The sequence below is a fragment of the Oncorhynchus mykiss genome, chromosome 1, assembly GCF_013265735.2.
Source record: "Oncorhynchus mykiss isolate Arlee chromosome 1, USDA_OmykA_1.1, whole genome shotgun sequence".
Taxonomy (NCBI): Eukaryota; Metazoa; Chordata; class Actinopteri; order Salmoniformes; family Salmonidae; genus Oncorhynchus; species Oncorhynchus mykiss.
This window is the reverse complement of record NC_048565.1, coordinates 68,516,826-68,536,141: the sequence shown is the minus strand read 5'-3', so window position 1 is coordinate 68,536,141 and position 19,316 is coordinate 68,516,826. Positions and strand designations below refer to the sequence as shown.

Below are 19,316 nucleotides of genomic sequence, written 5' to 3'. Positions count from 1 at the left end.
TGCTAAATCTTTTCAGCCTCCTGAGGGGGAGGAGGCGCTGTCGTGCCCTCTTTACAACTGTATGGGTGTGTGTGGACCATGTTAATTCCTTAGTGATGTGGACATGAGCACACACCCCTGAGGGGCCCCGGTGTTGATGGTCAGCATGGCAGATGGATTGTTGTCTACGCTCCGCCTGGGGGCGGACCGTCAGGAAGTCCAGGATCCAGTTGCAGATGGAGATATTAAGTCCCAGGTTCCCCAGCTTGGTAATGAGCTTGGAGGGGACTATGGTGTTGAATGCTGAGCTGTAGTCAATGAACAGCATTCCAACATATTCCGTCCAGGTGGATGAGGGCAGTGTGGAGTGCAATAGGGATTGCGTCATCTGTGGATCTGTTGTGGTGGTATGTGAATTGGAGTGGGTCCAGGGTGTCTGGGATGATGGTGTAAATGTGAGCCTTTCAAAGCATTTCATGGCTATAGATATGAGTGCTACGGGCGATAGTCATTTAGGCAGGTTACCTTGGCATTCTTGGGCATGGGTAATATGATGATCTGCTTGAAACAAGTTGGTATTACAGACCGGGTCAGGGATAGTTTGAAAATGTCAGTGAAGACACTTGCCAGCTGGTCAACGCATGCTCTGAGTAAGCGTCCTGGTATTCCATCTGGCCCCGTAGCCTTTTTTAAAGGTCTTACTCAGATCGGCTACGGCGGTGATGGACGCAGGGTGGGACTGATTTTATCACCGCTCAGGGTCCCGGGAATGCCCCCACCCTTTTTCAGAGCTTCTTCTGGCCCCATAGGTTGTGAGGGGGTAACAATGTTTCAAACGTGGGAATCGCTGGCTAGCAGATAAAATGCCAGGCTTTGGCCTAGTTAGAGAATGAGTTCTCACTTAGCTCTTTCCTTCAAAGTTGTGAAAGTGTGAAATAGAGATATAGGAGAGGTGTATTTGTTCAAATGAGACCTATGGGGAGGTCTTTTCCGAAGCCAATACACAAGACCAACCGTTGCCTTGACAATGACAACAATTTGAGTTTAAGGATTTGAATATTATTCTAGCGAAACATAGAAAACGTGAGCATGATATGCTGATATCAAAGACTGTGGTGAAGAACTGAGGCTCTCCTCAGGCCTTGGTTCTGGAGATTTCCACTGTGTCTGCCGCATCAAAAAATACTTTCCTAAACATGACAGTGTTGGAAAGGAATGTGGTGCCAGATGTGAGGTGCACACAGAGATAGGGAGAAAGATACGTGTTGTACACGTATACTGCTTTTCTGTCCAGAAGACCCATTTGTTTTCAGCACACACAATCTAGGGAGAGAGTTGTATATCTCCATTGGCACTCTATGGGGAACACACTGTGTGTCTGTGCTGACAGGAAAAGGGGGTCTTGAGGATTTACAGAGACAGAATGTATGGCATAGTGCCATTATGGGTCAGTGGTGAGATTAACTACCCCAATGATGCTAGCTACCTCTCTCTGTTAGCCACCAACAACACCTCACTAAGACTCTGGTCTACCTAAGTTTGTCTTACTACCTGCCAACAATAACCCATGGAAGTACTTGGGTGTCTACCATAAATTCAGCAGCTACATTAGTCATGTATGGCCCATTGCAATCCCTGACATTGGACTTAAATATTATTTACAGCACCTATCACATACTCTACAGATGTCTTGAGCACCACGATCAACACAGGTCAGTTCATCATAAATAGATGAATCAGTGGAATGAATGTGAAACCCCTAGAACGTGTGTTTAGTACTGTATATCATGTGCATGCTTATGGGCTGCTGCAGCTGTGGAATTCGACAGGACCACCATTTCAATTAGCAGGGCTTGCCATCTTTCCCCTCGTCTTCATTCTTTTATGACATCATATTTCACAGTGTTCCACACATCCTTCAACAGAGGGGGGGAAATATAGCCTGACGACTCAAACAAAATTATTTCCGCTGCTCTGTTGTTCGCAACATAACGCCTGGCTGTTCTGCCACCCCTAAGGGAGAGGGAGACATTTTCTGCCCTCGTATTCCCCACATATCTAGAATATTCACAGTAAGCAAAATGTTGTTGAAAAGACATCTAAAACAAGTACTTTCCAGACATTTTAGGTTCTGAATTAAAGTTGAAAATACATATTTTCCGGACATTTAAAATATGAATTTTCCGGATGTTGAAATCAGGTTCATTTTCAGTTCTGAATGAAAGTTGAAGGACGTCATTTATAGACGTCCACTTTTGGACCAAATCAAGGCCTGTCCAGACCGGACCAAATCTGAGCCAAACATCGATGTCTATGATTGGTTTGAGGCTGGTCCTGAACGCACATAAAAAAAAGATGTCCGGACAGGATGAAAGAAAAAGACATCCAAAAGATGTTGGCATCTGTCTGTGCTTATTGGGGTGTAGCCTACAGTGTCAGCCCGCAATGGAATTGTATGAATGTCCATCCATGTAGTTGGCCTACCATTTTGTAAACCAGGCAGTTGCATTGGCTTTATTATTCCTGATTTGCAGCGATGCAACTCTCCAACAGCATCCTGGAGAGACACGCTGGGAATGGACAAGCCAAAACATTTATGCCCCTGCCTTTGACAAAGTAGGCACTGCTTATCACAGGGCGGAATCAGCGCTCTTCAAAAAACCCATATGGCACATGTTGAGAGAAATTGTCATTGTTTTGGGGCAGAATTATGTGAGGTTTTATGTGTTGTTGAAGGTGTGTCTTGGTCAGTTTAGCTCGGAAAATGCCGCCCCCGTCAATCTGCCGCCATAGACGGCTGCCTAATCCTGCCTACTGGGCAGGCCGGCCCTGGTCTGAGACTGCCATCATTGAAGTAATTTGTGGTGACGAGGGGCACTAGGGGGGTTGTACAAAATAAAGTCATCAGCTGTGGATCGTCTCTAACCAATCAGAGTATCAAAGCCAATAATGAATTTCAAAACCTCCGTGTTCTGGCTCTGGCCCAACCCATCGGTTTCTGGACCAATCAGACAGCCCTGAATGTGTTCGCATTCAGTGAAGGGTCAGAGAAGTACTCAGATCCAGACTCAGTGCGGAGAAGAAATGGAGAATAAACTAACGTCCATGGGCGTGGCATAGAGTTTGGCCGGAGGGAGGAGTCTGGGTAGCCAAGCAACTCAGTGCGGAGAAGAAATTGAGAATAAACGAATGGGCGTGGCATAGAGTTTGGTCAAAGGAAGGAGTTTGGGTAGCCAAGCAAGGGGAAATATGCTTTGAATGTCATGTGGTTCCCCCTAAGGATAGAGGCCTGCTGCACGCATGAGATCAGACGGATAGCTAAACACAAACATATGATAAACGTTTTCTCTTTATGGTGAAATACAGTCAGTTCCAAAATGATTGGCACCGTTGATAAAGTTGTAAATATTACAAATACTGCCCTATATTCTATGCAAAAAAATAGGATTATATTGTGTTATACTAATACAGTTGTTCAGAGAAAGATTTTGTTCAATACAATTCAATACCTCACCTTGCAAGGATAACGGCACTGAGCCTTTCTATAAGACGTTTTATGAGATTGGAGAGCATATAGGGAGGAATCTTAGACCATTCCACAGAATCTTTAGAGATCCTTGATATCCTTTGTCTGCACTTATGGACGGCCCTCTCAATTTGAAGGGCAGGTTTTCAATAAGGTTCAAGTCTTTGTGGATGTTGATGTGTGCTTGGAGTTATTGTCTTGCTGGAAGATCCACTTGCGGCCAAGTTTCAGCCTCCTGTCAGAGGCAACCAGGGTTTTGGCTAAAATCCCCTGGTACTTGCTAAGGTTCATGATGCTGTTGACCTTAACAAGGGCTCCAGGACCAGTGGACGCAAAATAGCCCCATAACATCAAAGATCCATCATCATATTTTACAGTAGGCACGGAGTTATTTCCTCATATGCCTTCCTCCTTCGAAGCGAAACCCACCTCTGGTGTGCATGCTCAAATAGTTATACTTTCATATAATCTGACCATAGCACTGGTTCCAATCCAAGTGCCAATGGCGTTTAACAAATTCCATGATGATGAATAGTTTAACCACCGGACTGCCTGTCAGCAATGCACCCCTAAAGTAGAGCACGGAGGGGCCCCCCAAAATAATCGCCACCCGCCGGCCAGTCGACTGGTCCGTTAAAGGGGCCCTGATGGCTATCAAAGGGTTTTATCTGGGTAAATATGTGAGTAATTGGAGCAATTTGCCACCTGTGTGATGCGTCTAGGTAGGACGTCCGGCCCTGGTTCCAGGGAGCAGCAGGAACCAGATGAGAGAGAAATGGGGGGGAGCTGGCTGCTTATCCAGGACAATATCCCCACAGCCAGATGAACAGGTGCTGTGTGACATGTGGCAGCATGAATAAAGCCCCCGCACTGTAACACATGCTCTCTCCACCTATTCCTTTCAGCCTGTATGCAACCGGGCCCTGTGTTTAGATTCCCCTACTGTATGCCATAATACAACCTTGTCTTGACTGGGTCTTTTGAACGTGACATTGTTGTGAAAGGTCTTTGAGGGAGAGATGGGGAAGTATCTGTTAAGAGATGTGGGGTTTGAAGTCGGGCCTAGTTTTTCTAGTTTGGCCACCTCAAATTGTGTAACTGATTAGTTGGCTCATTAATTAATATTGGATTGTTGAAAATGGTATGTTTCATGTAAAGGATTTGAGATCAACTACTAGCTCTGGTGTCATCCATGATATCATCTGAAGAGAGAGCCATCTATGTCCTGGGAAATTGTCAAAAGGTCATAGATGTCATGGGCATCACTTTCACCTTGGCTTGCTTGAGACGGCACACCAAACTGTCCCAGGCTTACTCAAGCCAACAAAAATGTTAACTTTTGTTGCACATAGTATCACTTATTGCCTCATTAAATCCATGACTGGCCTTCTTACAGTAATATAAATGTTATGCAAACATTCAAAAATGAATAACACTTTTTTTTTGGAACAGCATCAGTGTTTCAGTCAGATGAACCGTTTCACTCTCATGATTCTCATTTCCACTCTAAACCAAAATCAGCAAGACATTCAGATGAAGGTGCATGTTGACGCCGTATGAAAGCCGGTGCTGAGAGCTGATAGTGATGAGTTGAGCAGCACATCACACAGGTTAGTATTGGTTGGCAAAGCTCCACAGCTGTCGGGTGCAGCACCGTAAGAGGACACTGTTTTCTCATTTGGAACATGAAAAATTAGATTTATTTTTTTTTCTTCCCCCAGACATGAATGAAAACACCGCTCTCATTGGCAAGCTTTCGTTATGGGAACGTGCCTCTACTGGCCATTATGAATGGGTCAAGTAGCGTGTTGTTGCTCAGCTATCTCACTAAGGAGGTCATAGCCCCATGGAGGTTCAGTATGAGAATACTGTATTTCTTTTTTTTACCCATAAAGAGGGGTTTAAGATGAGCTACTGTTCCCTTTTAATCTTATAACAGTATGACATTTTCATATTGCAATAATGTGACGTGGTCTACACCTTTATTGCCTAATTTAGTGTCTGTTAGAGGTTTGATTCACCTTAGTTTTAATCTAGCACGCTCTTGAAATCTCAAAGACAATGTTGATAATTTCTCTCAAAAATACACACAATTTCCCCCAATTTCCTGCCCATAGAGAGAGCTTCCTGGAGACTTGTTGTCGTTAGAGGTTCTGTGATTAGCTGGTGACATAGAGGCTGGGAAGGGTTGGTAATTAGGGATAATGACAGGGAGTGTAAAGATGTTTGTTGTCCACCACCCAAAAGGGGCCTTTCCTCAAGTCCCTGCCGATTTGGAGGAAGTCAAAACAAGCCCTGCTAATTGCCGTCGCTCACTGACTTTGTAAGCACAAAGACAGCAGGAAATGTGTTAAATATAAATAAAAGGAAGCACAAGGTACCTGCTTCTGTTCAACAGACCTGATGTTGCAGATGAAAGTACACAGATGGCATAGCTACAACAGCACTAAGGCATCGCTCTGTGTCAGGAATAGTTTCCCCATAAATAACACTTTATGGTTACCACATAAAACAGAATATAAAACATTAGAAATATCTGTGGGCTTACATGCAGCCCTGGGAGAAGCCAAGAGGTTGTGAGTAAATAACAAGTGGGCAGGGAATATCTTTACCTCACTCAGTCTGCAGCATTCCTCCATATACTCCTCCAGGCTGTCACTCGTCGTGCCTTTCCTCAGAGGCCGCTGCTCAAAGTCAACCCCTGTCATATCGTCACAGGCCCCTGTAGAGCACTGTCTCCTGGGCTTTGTGTTCTCTGAATTGACCCCCTCAGTTACAGCCTTGTTTTCACCCAGCTGCTCTGAACCCCCTTTACCGTCCTCAGTGGGGTCCCTCAAGGCTGTGTGCTGGGCCCTCTCCATGTCTATGTCCTTCTCAGTTATATGAAGGTCTACCCTCTCAACTTCTGTGTTGAGTTCAGCCCCCGACTCCACCATATCACACTCCTGCACAGCACTGTCTGCAGTCATACATGGTGTGTCTCTCATATCCTCTGTTTGTTTGGTGTCAGAGCACTGGTCAAATGTGAGGAGTGGTTCTGGGGTAGGGACAGGAGTGTTGAGGTTACAGGAGTCATAGGAGGGTTCCCGGCTGTGGACCACGAAGCTCTGCTCCGAACCGGTGGGTGTGGAGGGAGAGTTGGTTCCACTGGGCAGTTCCACCCCAGAGTCCTCTGACTCAAACTTGTACAGCCTGGAAAGCTGAGAGTTTGAGAAAATGTTTGACAGGTAGTCTGAGCTTGACTCCATCAGGGACTGTCCAGGCATGTTATCCAAGTCAGCATTTCTCTCCAAGCCTTTGACAGGCTCTGAGATGTCCTGCTCAGAAACTGACATGGCGATAGTGGATGAAGAATCAACAGCGTTGTTGAGGAGCTTCTCATGGAAGTTGTTGAAGAGCTTCATCTTGGTCAGGATAACCTCATTTTCCAGCACATTGTCCCCCTTTCCTGTGAATAATGAGAAGCATTATTAGTAAAACAGCCTTTTTTTGTGCATTACCAGAGTTGCCTATTTCGAATGTTCCCACAAGTCACTTCAATTTCACTCCGTTAACCCCAATGAAATGAAATAAAATGCAAAATAAATACTTGAGTGAATGCCAGTTTTCAAGTGTTGCATAGCAGTACCCTAAGGGCTTCGGAAATACCATTGTCAGAATGCTAACTCTTTCAAAGTTAACTCTTTCAGATAAAAAAAATGTCCTTTTATTGACGACATAGAATATCTGTGAACATCCCTAACACCTAATTACAATATCTCTTTCCTAAGGAGAGTGGATGTCAAAGAGTAAAATGTAAGACACAGAAGTTGAGAGGTTAGACTCAAGCATTTGAAAAAAAATCTCTCTTCTTGTGTATGCGGGATTATGGTGTTTTTATTCCAAAAGACTCACAGTTGCATGTCCAATTCCTGTGACCATGAATGACACAGATGTACTGTCAAAACATAGATCCAAGAGATTTTTGAGGATCTTCCTGTGAAACCTGAGGACTGGTTTTATACCATCCAGCATTCTTCAACTCGGAGGTACACAAATACCCTAGGGCACATTATTTGTCAGTGCCCCACACTGGGCTGTCCAGCTTTGATCTTAAGGTCCAGTTAATACCATTATGGGGCACTCGTATGTGACATCTCCGCTTTCTCGCCACGTGCAATCTGATACTCATCGCTGTCAATCAAACGTTATTTTTTTCACTTACCTTGAATTCCAGAACAACAAACGTACATACCACCATATCCTTGAGCAGCGAAGAGGTTTTAATTAAATATTAGTATTACTCAATTAAAAAGGTTTAGTCCTGTGCTGCAAATCTAACCCATAAACCTTTCTGGTATAACATAATAGTAGATTGTTAGATCAAACTTCAACAATAAAGAAGGTTTGGGGAATCGCCACTGTTTAAATTGAATATCTGTCCCATTGAAATTTGAGAATAAAAAAGTTATAAATCCAGTGATTTCATCCACTTTAGAGGGAACTTTATTAAGGGGGTGGGGGTTGGAGGACACGTTTGTGAAAACTAAAAGACTAGTAAAACTAAAGTATTTTGAGTATCAATATAAGTTGAATCCCAGTACCGCTCACAGAAACAAAACAAAACCTTCTAACATGATGCCTACTTAAGGAGTTGTGGTGCGTCATTTAAGTATAAACACTAATAGGGTAATTGCATCTCTGGTTGTTAGGAAATGAGGCAGGCGGACATTGTGATTGGAGGGGAAGAGACATGGGTAGGATGATAAATAATGAAATTCACAGGAGCTCAGGCTGCGTTATATACCCGAAACCTATTTGGCAGGAAATGAGTCATTGAGCTGAGTACACAAAACTGATTGGAAGTAGGTGTAACCACCACGATTTATTAAAACATCAACTGCCAAACTATTTGGAAACGGTGATGTGTCAGATTTAAAAGCAGCCAGTCCATTACATTGTAATAAATCATGACAGTGATACGGTTTCCCTCCTTTAGAAGTTAAATGAATGAGTTATTGCTTTATTTAATGATTTTAGTATGGAATTAAGTTTGAATTTCAGACGGGTATATGAGGTGGAGATACCTCTACCATGTTTGTTTGCAGCTTTTTCTCACAAAACAAAGCCCGTAGTTTTTTTATTTCACTGTGAATAACATCCACAAAAATCAAAGTGCACCCATGTTTTTCATGAGAAAAATAAATCTGTTGTGATAATATTGTTTTGGCAATGGATAGTGGCTCTGCCAAAACAATGATAGGACCAAATAAGATTGAAATGCTATCAGACTTGGTTCTGCCTCAGGTCTCTTCCCATTCAAAATGTCTGTGTTTTCCCAATTATTTTACATGTACCGAAATTGGCCAAAGCTAGTGGATCAAGGTATTGTGGAAAAGTTATGTGGGGTTTTCCAGATCAGATTCATAAATGATACTGTTGCTCAGTGCTGTCAAGGTGGGCATTAACTTTAAGATTAGTATCAGAAGACAATACTTGCATATACAGTAAAGCGTAGCCTACATGTGTCGTCTCATTCGAATCCCCAGTTTTATGTGCTCAACTAAAGTACATTCAGTCAAAATCCCAATGTTTATTTAGCTACATATCATGAATTCCTATTAATCCCCATAATTGCATGTGTTGTACATGCGTCATTTGGTATGTCTCACCTGATTAGAATGAGATGTGTATTTTCTTCATGCCACTCCCATAGTGCTACTGTTACATGTGGAAAGAATTGCACTAGCTCAACTCAAGACTTCGTATTCCCAAAACAAATTCTTGCAGAGTAGGCAAGGAAACGTATTTCCTGTTTCCGTCAAATGTAGCACATTACTTTTTCCACCGTGGTCAGAGAAAAAGTACAACTACTTAGACACTGTTCAGGCCCTATTGTGCCCGAGATGATCAAACAACATCAGATAAAAGACTAGTATCAGTGTGGGTTATTTCTGAGGTAAGTCGTTCTTGAACATGTCCCTGGAGTATACAGCCTTTGATCCAGCATGTACACTAAGTCCCAAACCAAGCTCATATAGGATCATATGGTGCTTCCCTGAATAAAATAAATAAAGTAATAACAAATTTAAAAACAAACTGAAAGACACATTTAACCAAGCCCTGTCGCTCCCACTCCTGAAACCTCAGCAGTCCAATCAGAAGTATGTAAATGTTTGTCTAGGATGGTCCTCAAGGTATGACTGTACTGTAAAACAACTAAGAAATAGCACATGTATACCCGTTTACAGCAGCTCCCTAAGCCTTGATAAGGCGGTGGTGGTCCCTTGGGGGAGATACGAGAGACTGCAGTCCATGTGTAACTCCAGCAGCACAGCCCTGACTATCTCTTAATTGGCTTTATCAAGTCAGTCTACAGTCAGTCGTGTTATCAACAGGAGTGTAATGGGAACTGGTGTATCTCACACAGTGGTAACAGAGATAAGAAGGAGTAGATAGTTAAAGAGCAACACTAATGATCTCCTGCATAACGACTACTGTGCTGCACTTCATCTTATATACTCTCAGAAAAAAAGGTGCTGTGTAGAACCTTAAAGGGTTCTCCGGCTGTCCCAGTAGGAGAATCCTTTGAAGAACCCTTTCTGGTTCCAGGTAGAACCCTCTTGAGTTCCATGTAACATGGAAACCAAAAGAGTTCTACCTGGAACCGAAAAGGGGTTTCCTATGGGGACAGCTGTAGAACCCTTTCGGAACCCTTTTTTTCTAAGACTGTAGACAGACATACTGCACAATATGTAGGCTGTTGTATTTTGGGTTGAAAGTTACAACATTTTTGTATTTACTATACTGTAAACAAAGCTCCCCAACTGCCCCCCCCCCCCCCCCCCCCCCCCCCCCACATTTCCTTAATGTTTAGCAGCCAATATATTACTCCCACAAGCAGTCATACTTAAAAGTTCCCTGACCTCCTAGGTGGGTCGTTCCACGAAATATGTGCCTTTTGCGTCCTTCTGATATTTTATGTAGAAGTTGTGCACAAGTATTACATTTTAAAAGCCTGTTATATTAAATGAAGTGCCCTTTAATATAGACCACATGGAAAATTCAATAAATCAGATTTTGAATATGAATTAAGACTTGCTAACGTGCCAAAATCCTGCATTTTGATATGTCCCTCTGTACATCCTACTGTATGTGAATTCTAGGAGGATTATAACCCACTTAACCCCCAACATTTCTCCATGTTTTCACCACCATTGTAAAGCCCTAGGTATTTTGTTGTGAGTTAAAGCAGGTGAGCTGGTTCTACTCTTTTTGGCCACTTTCTGGTATTTTGTCGAGCATAACACATTAACCCTGTTACGAATAGAACGACAGGCTAAAAAATGTTTTTGTGAAGTTTGTATTCAATTGCCTCTCCCTGTTGCACACAAACGGCTTCCATTCTCCCTGTCACAAGGGGATTTATGGCTGATTTAAGATAAAGTCAACCCTGTTACTTTGTTTGGCACTTATTATAGTCATTTTTAAATGTAACTTATTCTTATTAAGTGAACATATGCTCTTTATGATAGTATATTAAATGTAGGTGAAATAAAACCTCAAAAGGCACCTAATTGGTGAAACAACCCAGGTATTGATATCCACTAGTCTTTTAAAGCAGTGCTGGGCTTGTAATTGAGCACAGGGGTTTGCTGAAGAAGGGACATGTTTGCTGTTGGCCATGAGGAGAAAACAATCTGCATCCAAATCCCCCTGGATTTTCAATTAACGACCTAGAGACCTGGCTCTCTGTTCAGAGAGATCAAACAGCACCTCGCCCAGCTCCAGGCAGCTTGGAATGTGAATAATGCAATATATTGTAAGTAACCAGGAGTATGAACATAGTGGAGTTATGTGTTTTGTCAAATACAAACAAGATACTGTTGTGTAGAGACCCTATTTTCCATTCCGTTTTCTTCCTTAACCTCGACCACAAACTCTTTATTCAAGAACTTATCTTTCAGAAGAAGTGTTGGAATGACTGAGTTGGAGAAGTTTACCAGGTTTTGGTCAACTGGTTTTGGCTATAGGTTTTCACTCAATAGCCAACCGAAGTGGTAGTGTAGTGGTTAAGAGCGATGGTCTGAATTGCTCCTGTAAGTCGCTCTGGATAAGGGCGTCTGCTAAATGACTCAAATGTAACATCAATCATGCAAAGGTTGCTATGCTTCAGGTTGCCTACACAGAATAAGCTTAGAGTAAACCATTTGTGAAGTCCCTTTATCCAAGCCATCTTTTCTCAATCAACAACATTAAGAGAAAACGGATCCATTTTTCTGTGACTGAACACACCAGGAATTTATTTTCAAAACCAAGACTGTGGAAATTAATAAAAGATGGAGATGAATAAAAAACATTCTGTAATGGATTAAAGTAAATAGAGAATTTTGTTCAAGAAATGAGAATAACAATCTTTCTTTGAGAATAAACTTTTTTTCTGTTTTCTGCTCGGTCTATGCCTTGTTGTCATACATTTTTTATAAATGCAGTAATTGCCAGTTCCTCTGAATTAGCAGCAGACAAAAACATGGGACCAGAGTGACTTTAATTACACACTGAAGTCACCTTGCTTATTCAACCACTTAATCCTACTACTGCCATTGTGACACAATCTGCTTGGTTTGATCCCACAAATCACCAGGTCTTACACCCAAGCAGGTGTCAACATCTCCCAGGTGTCATCATAGGAAAGACAAAGCAGATCTGAAATCCTACACTGTAATTGAACAGGCTCAGTGGAGTCAGCCCGTTTCCAGCAAGGCTGAGTAACCCCACACATGTAATTAGGCTACACACTGTCCGCCCCTCTAGACTCGTATTTAGCCTCCTTTCTGTCAGAAATGACAGAGTCAGACGTTTTGCCGCAACATTAATTTAACATTCCAGACGTGTAGTATAATATTGTCGTTCAGGTTGGCCAACCAAAAAAAGTCATTTGAAAATCAACTTTACAATGATCTCACTAAAGGAGAGTTTCGATAAAGCAGATGGATTGCCCTGCTGCCCTCCCAAATGCCTGGAGCCTCCACTCTGCTGTGAGAACAAAGGTTTAAGCTCCTGGGTGGCTGTCACTCCCTCACAGAGGGAAAACACATCCAGCCAGCACCACTGTGTTGCCAGAGGCTGGTGGGATTGGGAGTGGCTAAAATATGTGCTGTAAGGAGAGGTGACATCCGTCCCTCTTCTCTGCGGTGTGGGTGTGCGTGTGTGATTGTTTCCTCCATTAGATATCACGGCTCCTCCCTGAGGTGTGTTGACCTGTGTACGTGCAGACTCAACATTCTACTACTGCTCTCTCCCTCAAGGGTAGAAGCTGGAATCCCAACAAACAGATGATTTATTACTAGAGCATGACAGATTGTTGTTAAGCTGAGCATATACATTTGAACTGAAAGTCTCCCATTGCTTCAACTAGGCCAAGAAGAGCTACAACTGAAGTTTTTTTTCCACTCACTGAAAAGTGCGTATTCCTCAACAACTTTATCTACCCAAGCAAGTGTGCTCTTCATAATGGAAGGGCATGGCACATGAGCTCCCCACTGGCAACACACTGGTTGAATCAACGTTTTATCCACCACATTTCAATGAAATTACGTTAAACCAACGTGGAATAGATGTTGAATTAACCCAGTGGGTCAGGCTCTGGGCGATGGCATGTGTAAGCCCTGGGCTAAACTGTTCATTCCGTAAGTTTCTTGGATTCTAAGTGGAAAGGTCATAAACAGGCTGTGACAAGCCTGCAATTTTTACAGCCGGGGGGTTTAGCAGAATGTCCATTCTCTGTTAGCACTTTGGGTGGTCACAAGCCTGCTGATAGACCTTCATTCCCACTACTAGTCATTAAGTCACTATCATCATTTTCTTTTTTTGCAAGGTTCACCCTTAAGTTGTTTATGAAGTAATGGTAACTGGAGGTGAATCCTCAAGAGCCACATTTATAATTCTAGGACAACACAATTATAATTCAATTGACCCATGGAAAACAACATTTTCCAACATAATTTCCACTGCAGTTCAGGTGACAGAAGCCATATGTCCTATCTGGTGAGGTGTGAAATACCGCCACACAACTTCCATCTCACTCCTTCCCCCCATCTCTTGCCCATCCTAAACCCAAGGAAGCCAACCAGGTATCTTTTCAGCTGCATGTCTCTCAACACACAGGCCTGGTATCTTTTCTCCCTTTCCACCTCTTCCTTGGACGTGGCGTCGACCCTGAGGAGGGATCCCAGACTCCCTTTATCAACGTGAGCTAGGAGGTGCAGGGGCCCCGCTCCCCACTCCCCACTATCGGACGCCCTCAGGATAAGACAAGAATGTGCAGGAGAGCTAACGCAAGTAAAGTCTCCTTGGGGCCAGTTTCCTCCGACAGGAGGTCTGGTGTTTGAATCCTCCCACAATCCCCCTCACCAACCAACTCAGTTTACCTCTTAATTGAACGCAAATCAACATGAATATGTTTTAATAGGTAATTCCCAATTTTGTTGGATGTTGGATGAGTGAATCCTATATTGACACAGCCATTGGCTTTTTAACCTCTTGAAAAAGAAAAGGATGATTTTGCTGACCATTACATCCTCAAAAGTAATCCACGAAATGCAGATTTTTATGACCGATAACCCTATGAAATGGCATTTCATCCAACCACTAACAGGCATAAATGTGTTGTCACTGTTGTGATCATCATTCATTATTGTGGCAGGATCACACTGGAAAAAATAGGGCATCAAGACACAGTTCATACATAGTTGAAGAAAATGTGTAGAGTACTCTCTCACTCCCTTCAGGTTCTCAAATAACTCAGGATCTGAAAGATTCCTGTCACCCTTTCCAAACAGGATGATTCCATATAGCCGTGAATTCCACTACGTGCCGTTCTGCCTGGCTCTGAGTCAGGGTGATGAATATGGGGAGAGGAAGAAGGGACAATTCATTTGTGGAATGCTACAATGTTAAAAAAAATGTCAAACATTACTAAGTATTTGCTCAGGGAAACTATGCACAAAGATAGAGCCAAGGACGTTTTCTCAATGTTAGCTCCTTTTTCCCGAGAAGAAATACAATGTCATTGTAATTCACAAACAGTTTTTGAGACAATCCTCTTGCTGTGAACTAAACAGTGATCAAATGACAACAATAGGACATCACAAGAATAGACCAATAAATGCCTTGTCTTTATGTACTGTTCACAATGTGAGCGTTATCTTTACAATGGGCCTTTTCTTCCAATCCAAGGATCATGACAAACAACGTGATTCCTGCCAAGGAGGGTCTAAGCTCTTTCACATCTACAACAATGCTGGGAATTTTCTGTCTCAGGACAAAACAAATTGAGGATCTGGGGGGGAACAATCCTTCCCAACAGGTGTGGAGGACATACTGTACATAAGCTGAGATCGTTATCTGATAGAGGCGGATTCTTGGAATGCAGAGAAATGAGAAGCGGAAGAAAAATGAGGAGTTACACTGTATCACAAGGGCCCCATAGATTCTGTGACTATCAACAGGTCCTAAAAACAACATCACTTTGTTTTTGTGTCAGGGTATTTGAAACGTTTTTTTTCCTGAAACACACTACATAAAGCTTTTAGTCTGCTGATTACCATATGTAATCTAATATTCTCCAGACATGAGGATGAGGATTGAATGTGTTTCACAGTTCTGTTTAGAACAGATCCACAGCACAGACTTTTAATGTCCCTTTTCCGTTAGGTTTTGTTATTTCATGACACTGCTCGAGTTTTGAAAAGTCAACCTACTTGTTCATGGCACGTCTGTACAAGATGCCTCGCTTTAGCTTGGGGCGTATATAACAAACAGATGGTACACAAATTAGGATTTTTTTTTTTTATGTCACTCCCCAATGGTAGCAATTACATTTATTGACATTGGAAAGCAAAGTAATTGTTTTGTCTGGGCTTCAAAATAGAACCATGCTAGGCTGTGTAATAAAAGAGCATACTCTGGCTTATTCTAATCAAGAGACCATTTATACTGTATCAAGTCCAGTTCTCTTCCGTCAGCAACCTTTTAAGTCTACCACAAACCTTTTAAGTCTACCACAACATGCATCCTTAGTCCTTAATAGAACTGCCAAAGAGGTAACACGGCCACTTTACTCTCCTCAGTTTACTGAGAAAAGTCTGTGTGGATGTGAGACAATATATGTTTGCTTTTGGATATGAGGAGTTGTTCATGTGATGAGACAATTAGTCTCCTAAAATCCAGACACCATAAAAGCCCACTGCTGTTAACTAAAGACACCCTCTACCTTCATGCTGAAATTACACCTCTGTCTCCAACCACAAAAACACATCCAGCAGACACTCAAATTACAAATTGTGCTAGCAAATCCAGCTGCTATAGACAGCTGGTAGGATGAGACGTCATGATGGCATAAGAGATAGAGACAGGTTACATGAAGTGTACTATACCTTTCCTCCAGGGGGTCAGAATGGCAAAGGACTTCTGCCAGCTGAATACCATGCTGGCTTTAGTCCTCTGGCTCATGAATGGAATTCCACAGGTTCAGAAAGTGCAGAAAAAGTTAGTAAAATACTCCCTCCTCCTCAGCCTAAAAAAACAGCAGTCAAGCACTCCTCATCCCGTCTTGTTATTTGTCTTATTTTCTGCTTACTCCAGCTCCTCTGAGGCTCTCAAAGTAAACTTCAGTGTTCAGTTCTGTGGTTGGCATCTGTTGTCACAGGTCACAGAGCTGAGGCTGTTCCCTGTTTGGGTCATGTTGCCTGACTGCTGCCTACCTGTCTGCCAGTCTGTCTGGTAGCCTGCCTGTGGCGTGTTGCGTCTGTGAGTGTGTGTCAGTGAGCTTCACTCCTCCATCAGAGGAGAGAGAGGGGCCGGCCTCAACAGACAACACGCACAGAGTCGCTGGGAGGAGTGGCAGCCAGCCAGAGGGAGGAGGGAGGGAAGAGTGGTAGGAGGAGGGGGGAGAGAGAGAGGATGGAGAGAAGAGAGGGAGGAGGGGGGAAGAAAGAGAAGAGGATGGGGGAAGGGAGGGAAGATGGGAGAAGGAAGAGGATGGGAAAAGACTATGGAGAAGCCAGGAACTCCAATTCATCCTGAGGGTGAGGGGATAGAGGAGATCGATTGGCAGATGTAGTATTATTCACTGAAATATATAGAAGGATGGAGATTTTCTTAAATGTCCAATGCAGCCATTTTTATCTCAATATCAAATCATTTCTGAGTAACAATTAAGTAACTTACGGTGATTGTTTTCAATTAAAATTGTCACCACTTTGTCATAGGAAAAGTGAGGAGGGGGGGGATCTGCATCATGTGTCAATTATGCTTATCATAAAACAGGTCTGTTTCACTTTTGACTCTCGGTAAAGAGACAGAATGGAGAATGTGCTTTTCTGTCTTTCATTGTTAACTCTCACATGGTCCAGGAAATACCAAAGCAAATTAATATAGATTGGATGATCCAGTCTGCCTCACAGTAGAGTTCCTAACCTTCTTTGACAGCAAAATAATATCTGCTAAAAGATTCTTCATTTTATCCCACAAGCTACGTTTCCATCCAATTGGCGACAGACTTGTTGCGGATGAAAGGCTGTGCGTGATGACATAGTGCAGATAAAAGTACATTTTGCGGTTAAATTCCCATGTACCGAATAAACAACACAAGTTAAATGGGTTTCCATCACATTTTCAACTTTACTGATGGTTTTCTCACAAAAATGTTTGCATTATATAGAGAGTGTGCCCACTCTGGTATTGGCATGTGTGCTTTAGACAACAGCTCGCAGATACAGTGCAGATATAGCCTACATGATGAGATTAGTATGGACAAAAGAACAAGCTCATTTTTATTTGTCAAATGGCAGCCAAGCATCGATGATCATGTCACCAGAAAAAGACCCTCGATAATTATTGGTAATAAAATAAAATCCAAGTGTATTTGTCACATGCGCCGAATACAACCTTCCCATGAAATTGTCACATCCTGATCTGTTTCACCTGTCCTTGTGATTGTATCCACCCCCCTCCAGGTGTCGCCCATCTTCCCCATTATCCCTTGTGTATTTATACCTGTGTTCTCTGTTTGTCCGTCTTGCTTGTCTTGTCAATCAGCGTTTTTGTGTCTCAGCTCCTGCTTTTACCAGTCTCTTTTTTTCTCGCCCTCCTGGTTTTGACCCTTGCCTGTCCTGACTCTGATCCCACCTGCATGACCACTCTGCCTGACCCTGACCCTGAGCCTGCCTGCCTGCCGACCTGCACCTTTGCCCCTCCTCTGGAATGTTGATCTTTGCCTACCCTGACCTTGAGCCTGCTTACCGTCTGGTACCATTGCCCCACCTCTGGTTTACTGACCCCTGCCTGCCTTGATCTGTCTATTGCCTGCCCCTGTTGGAGTATTAAACTATTGTCAATTCGACATGTCTGCATCTAGGTCTTACCTTGATTCCTGATAGAAATGCTTACTTACAAGCCCTTAACCAACAATGCAGTTTTTAAGAAAATAGAGTTAAGAAAATATTTACTAAGTAAACTGAAGAAATAAATATAAAAAATATAACAATTAACACAATAAAATAACAATAAGGAGGCTATATACAGGAGGTACCGGTACCGAGTCAATGTGAGGGGGTACAAGTTAGTCGAAGTAATTTGTGCATGAACTGTAGGTAGGGGTAAAGTGACTATGCATAAATAATAAACAGCGAGTAGCAGCAGTGTAAAAACAAAGGGGGGGGGGGGGGGGGGGGGGGGGGGGGGGCGGGGGAATGTCACTACAAATAGTCCAGGTGGCCATTTGATTCATTGTTCAGCAGTCTTATGGCTTGGGGGTAGAAGCTGTTAAGGGGCCTGTTGGACCTAGACTTGACAGTCCGGTACCGCTTGCTGTGCAGTAGCAGAGAGAACAGTCTATGACTTGGGTGTATGGAGTCTTTGACAATTTTTTGTACCTTTCTCTGACACTGCCTAGTATATAAGTCCTGGATGGCAGGAACCTTGATCATAGTTATGTACTGGGCTGTACGCACTACCCTCTGTAGCGCCTTACGGTCAGATGGCGAGAAGTTGCCATACCTGCGTGGATGCAACCGGTCAGGATGCTCTCAATTGTGCAGCTGTAGAAGTTTTTGAGGATCTGGGGACCCATGCCAAATCTTGTCAGTCTCCTGAGGGGGAGAAGGCGTTGTTGTGCCCTTTTCACGACTTTATTGGTGTGTTTGGAACATGATCATTTGTTGGAGATGTGGACACCAAGGAACTTGAAACTATTGACACGCTCCACTACAGCCCCATTGATGTGAATGGGGGCCTGTTCGGCCCTCCTTTTCCTGTAGTCCACGATCATCTCCTTTGTCTTGCTCACGTTGAGGGAGAGGTTCTTGTCATGGCACCATACTGAGAGGTCCCTGACCTCCTCCCTGTAGACTGTAGACTCCCTGTCTCATCGTTGTTGGTGATCAGGCCTACCACCGTTGTGTCGCCAGCAAACTTAATGATGGTGTTGGAGTTGTGCTTGGCCACACAATCGTGGGTGAACAGGGAGTACAGGAGGCGAGTAAGCACGCCCCCCTGAGGACCTTTGAGTTGAGGATCAACGTGGCAGATGTGTTGTTACCTATCATTACCACCTGGGGCAGGAAGTCCAGGATCCAGTTGCAGAGGGAAGTGTTTAGTCCCAGGGTCCTAGGTTTAGTGATAAGCTTTGTGGGCACTATGGTGTTGAACACTGAGCTGTAGTCAATGAACAGCATTCTCATGTTCCTTTTGTCTCATGTTCCTTTTGTCCAGGCAGTGTTGAGAGCAATTTAAATTGAGTCATCTGTGGATCTGTTGGGGTGGTATGCGA

The 19,316-nt window shown here is 43.2% G+C and overlaps 1 protein-coding gene across 1 annotated transcript in view; it reads right to left on the bottom strand.

The window, feature by feature from the left end:
* The window catches only part of LOC110527930, a 28,604-nt gene extending 12,256 nt beyond the window's left edge, over positions 1 to 16,348 (bottom strand). Inside the window, exons 1-2 of the mRNA XM_021609567.2 lie at positions 15,922 to 16,348; positions 6,118 to 6,953 (exon numbers count right to left, since the gene is read on the bottom strand). Of these exons, the coding sequence (XP_021465242.2) occupies positions 6,118 to 6,953; positions 15,922 to 15,997 (912 nt within the window). The 5' untranslated portion in view covers positions 15,998 to 16,348. The remainder of the gene's footprint in view (positions 1 to 6,117; positions 6,954 to 15,921) is intronic.
* Positions 16,349 to 19,316: the final 2,968 nt, after the last annotated feature.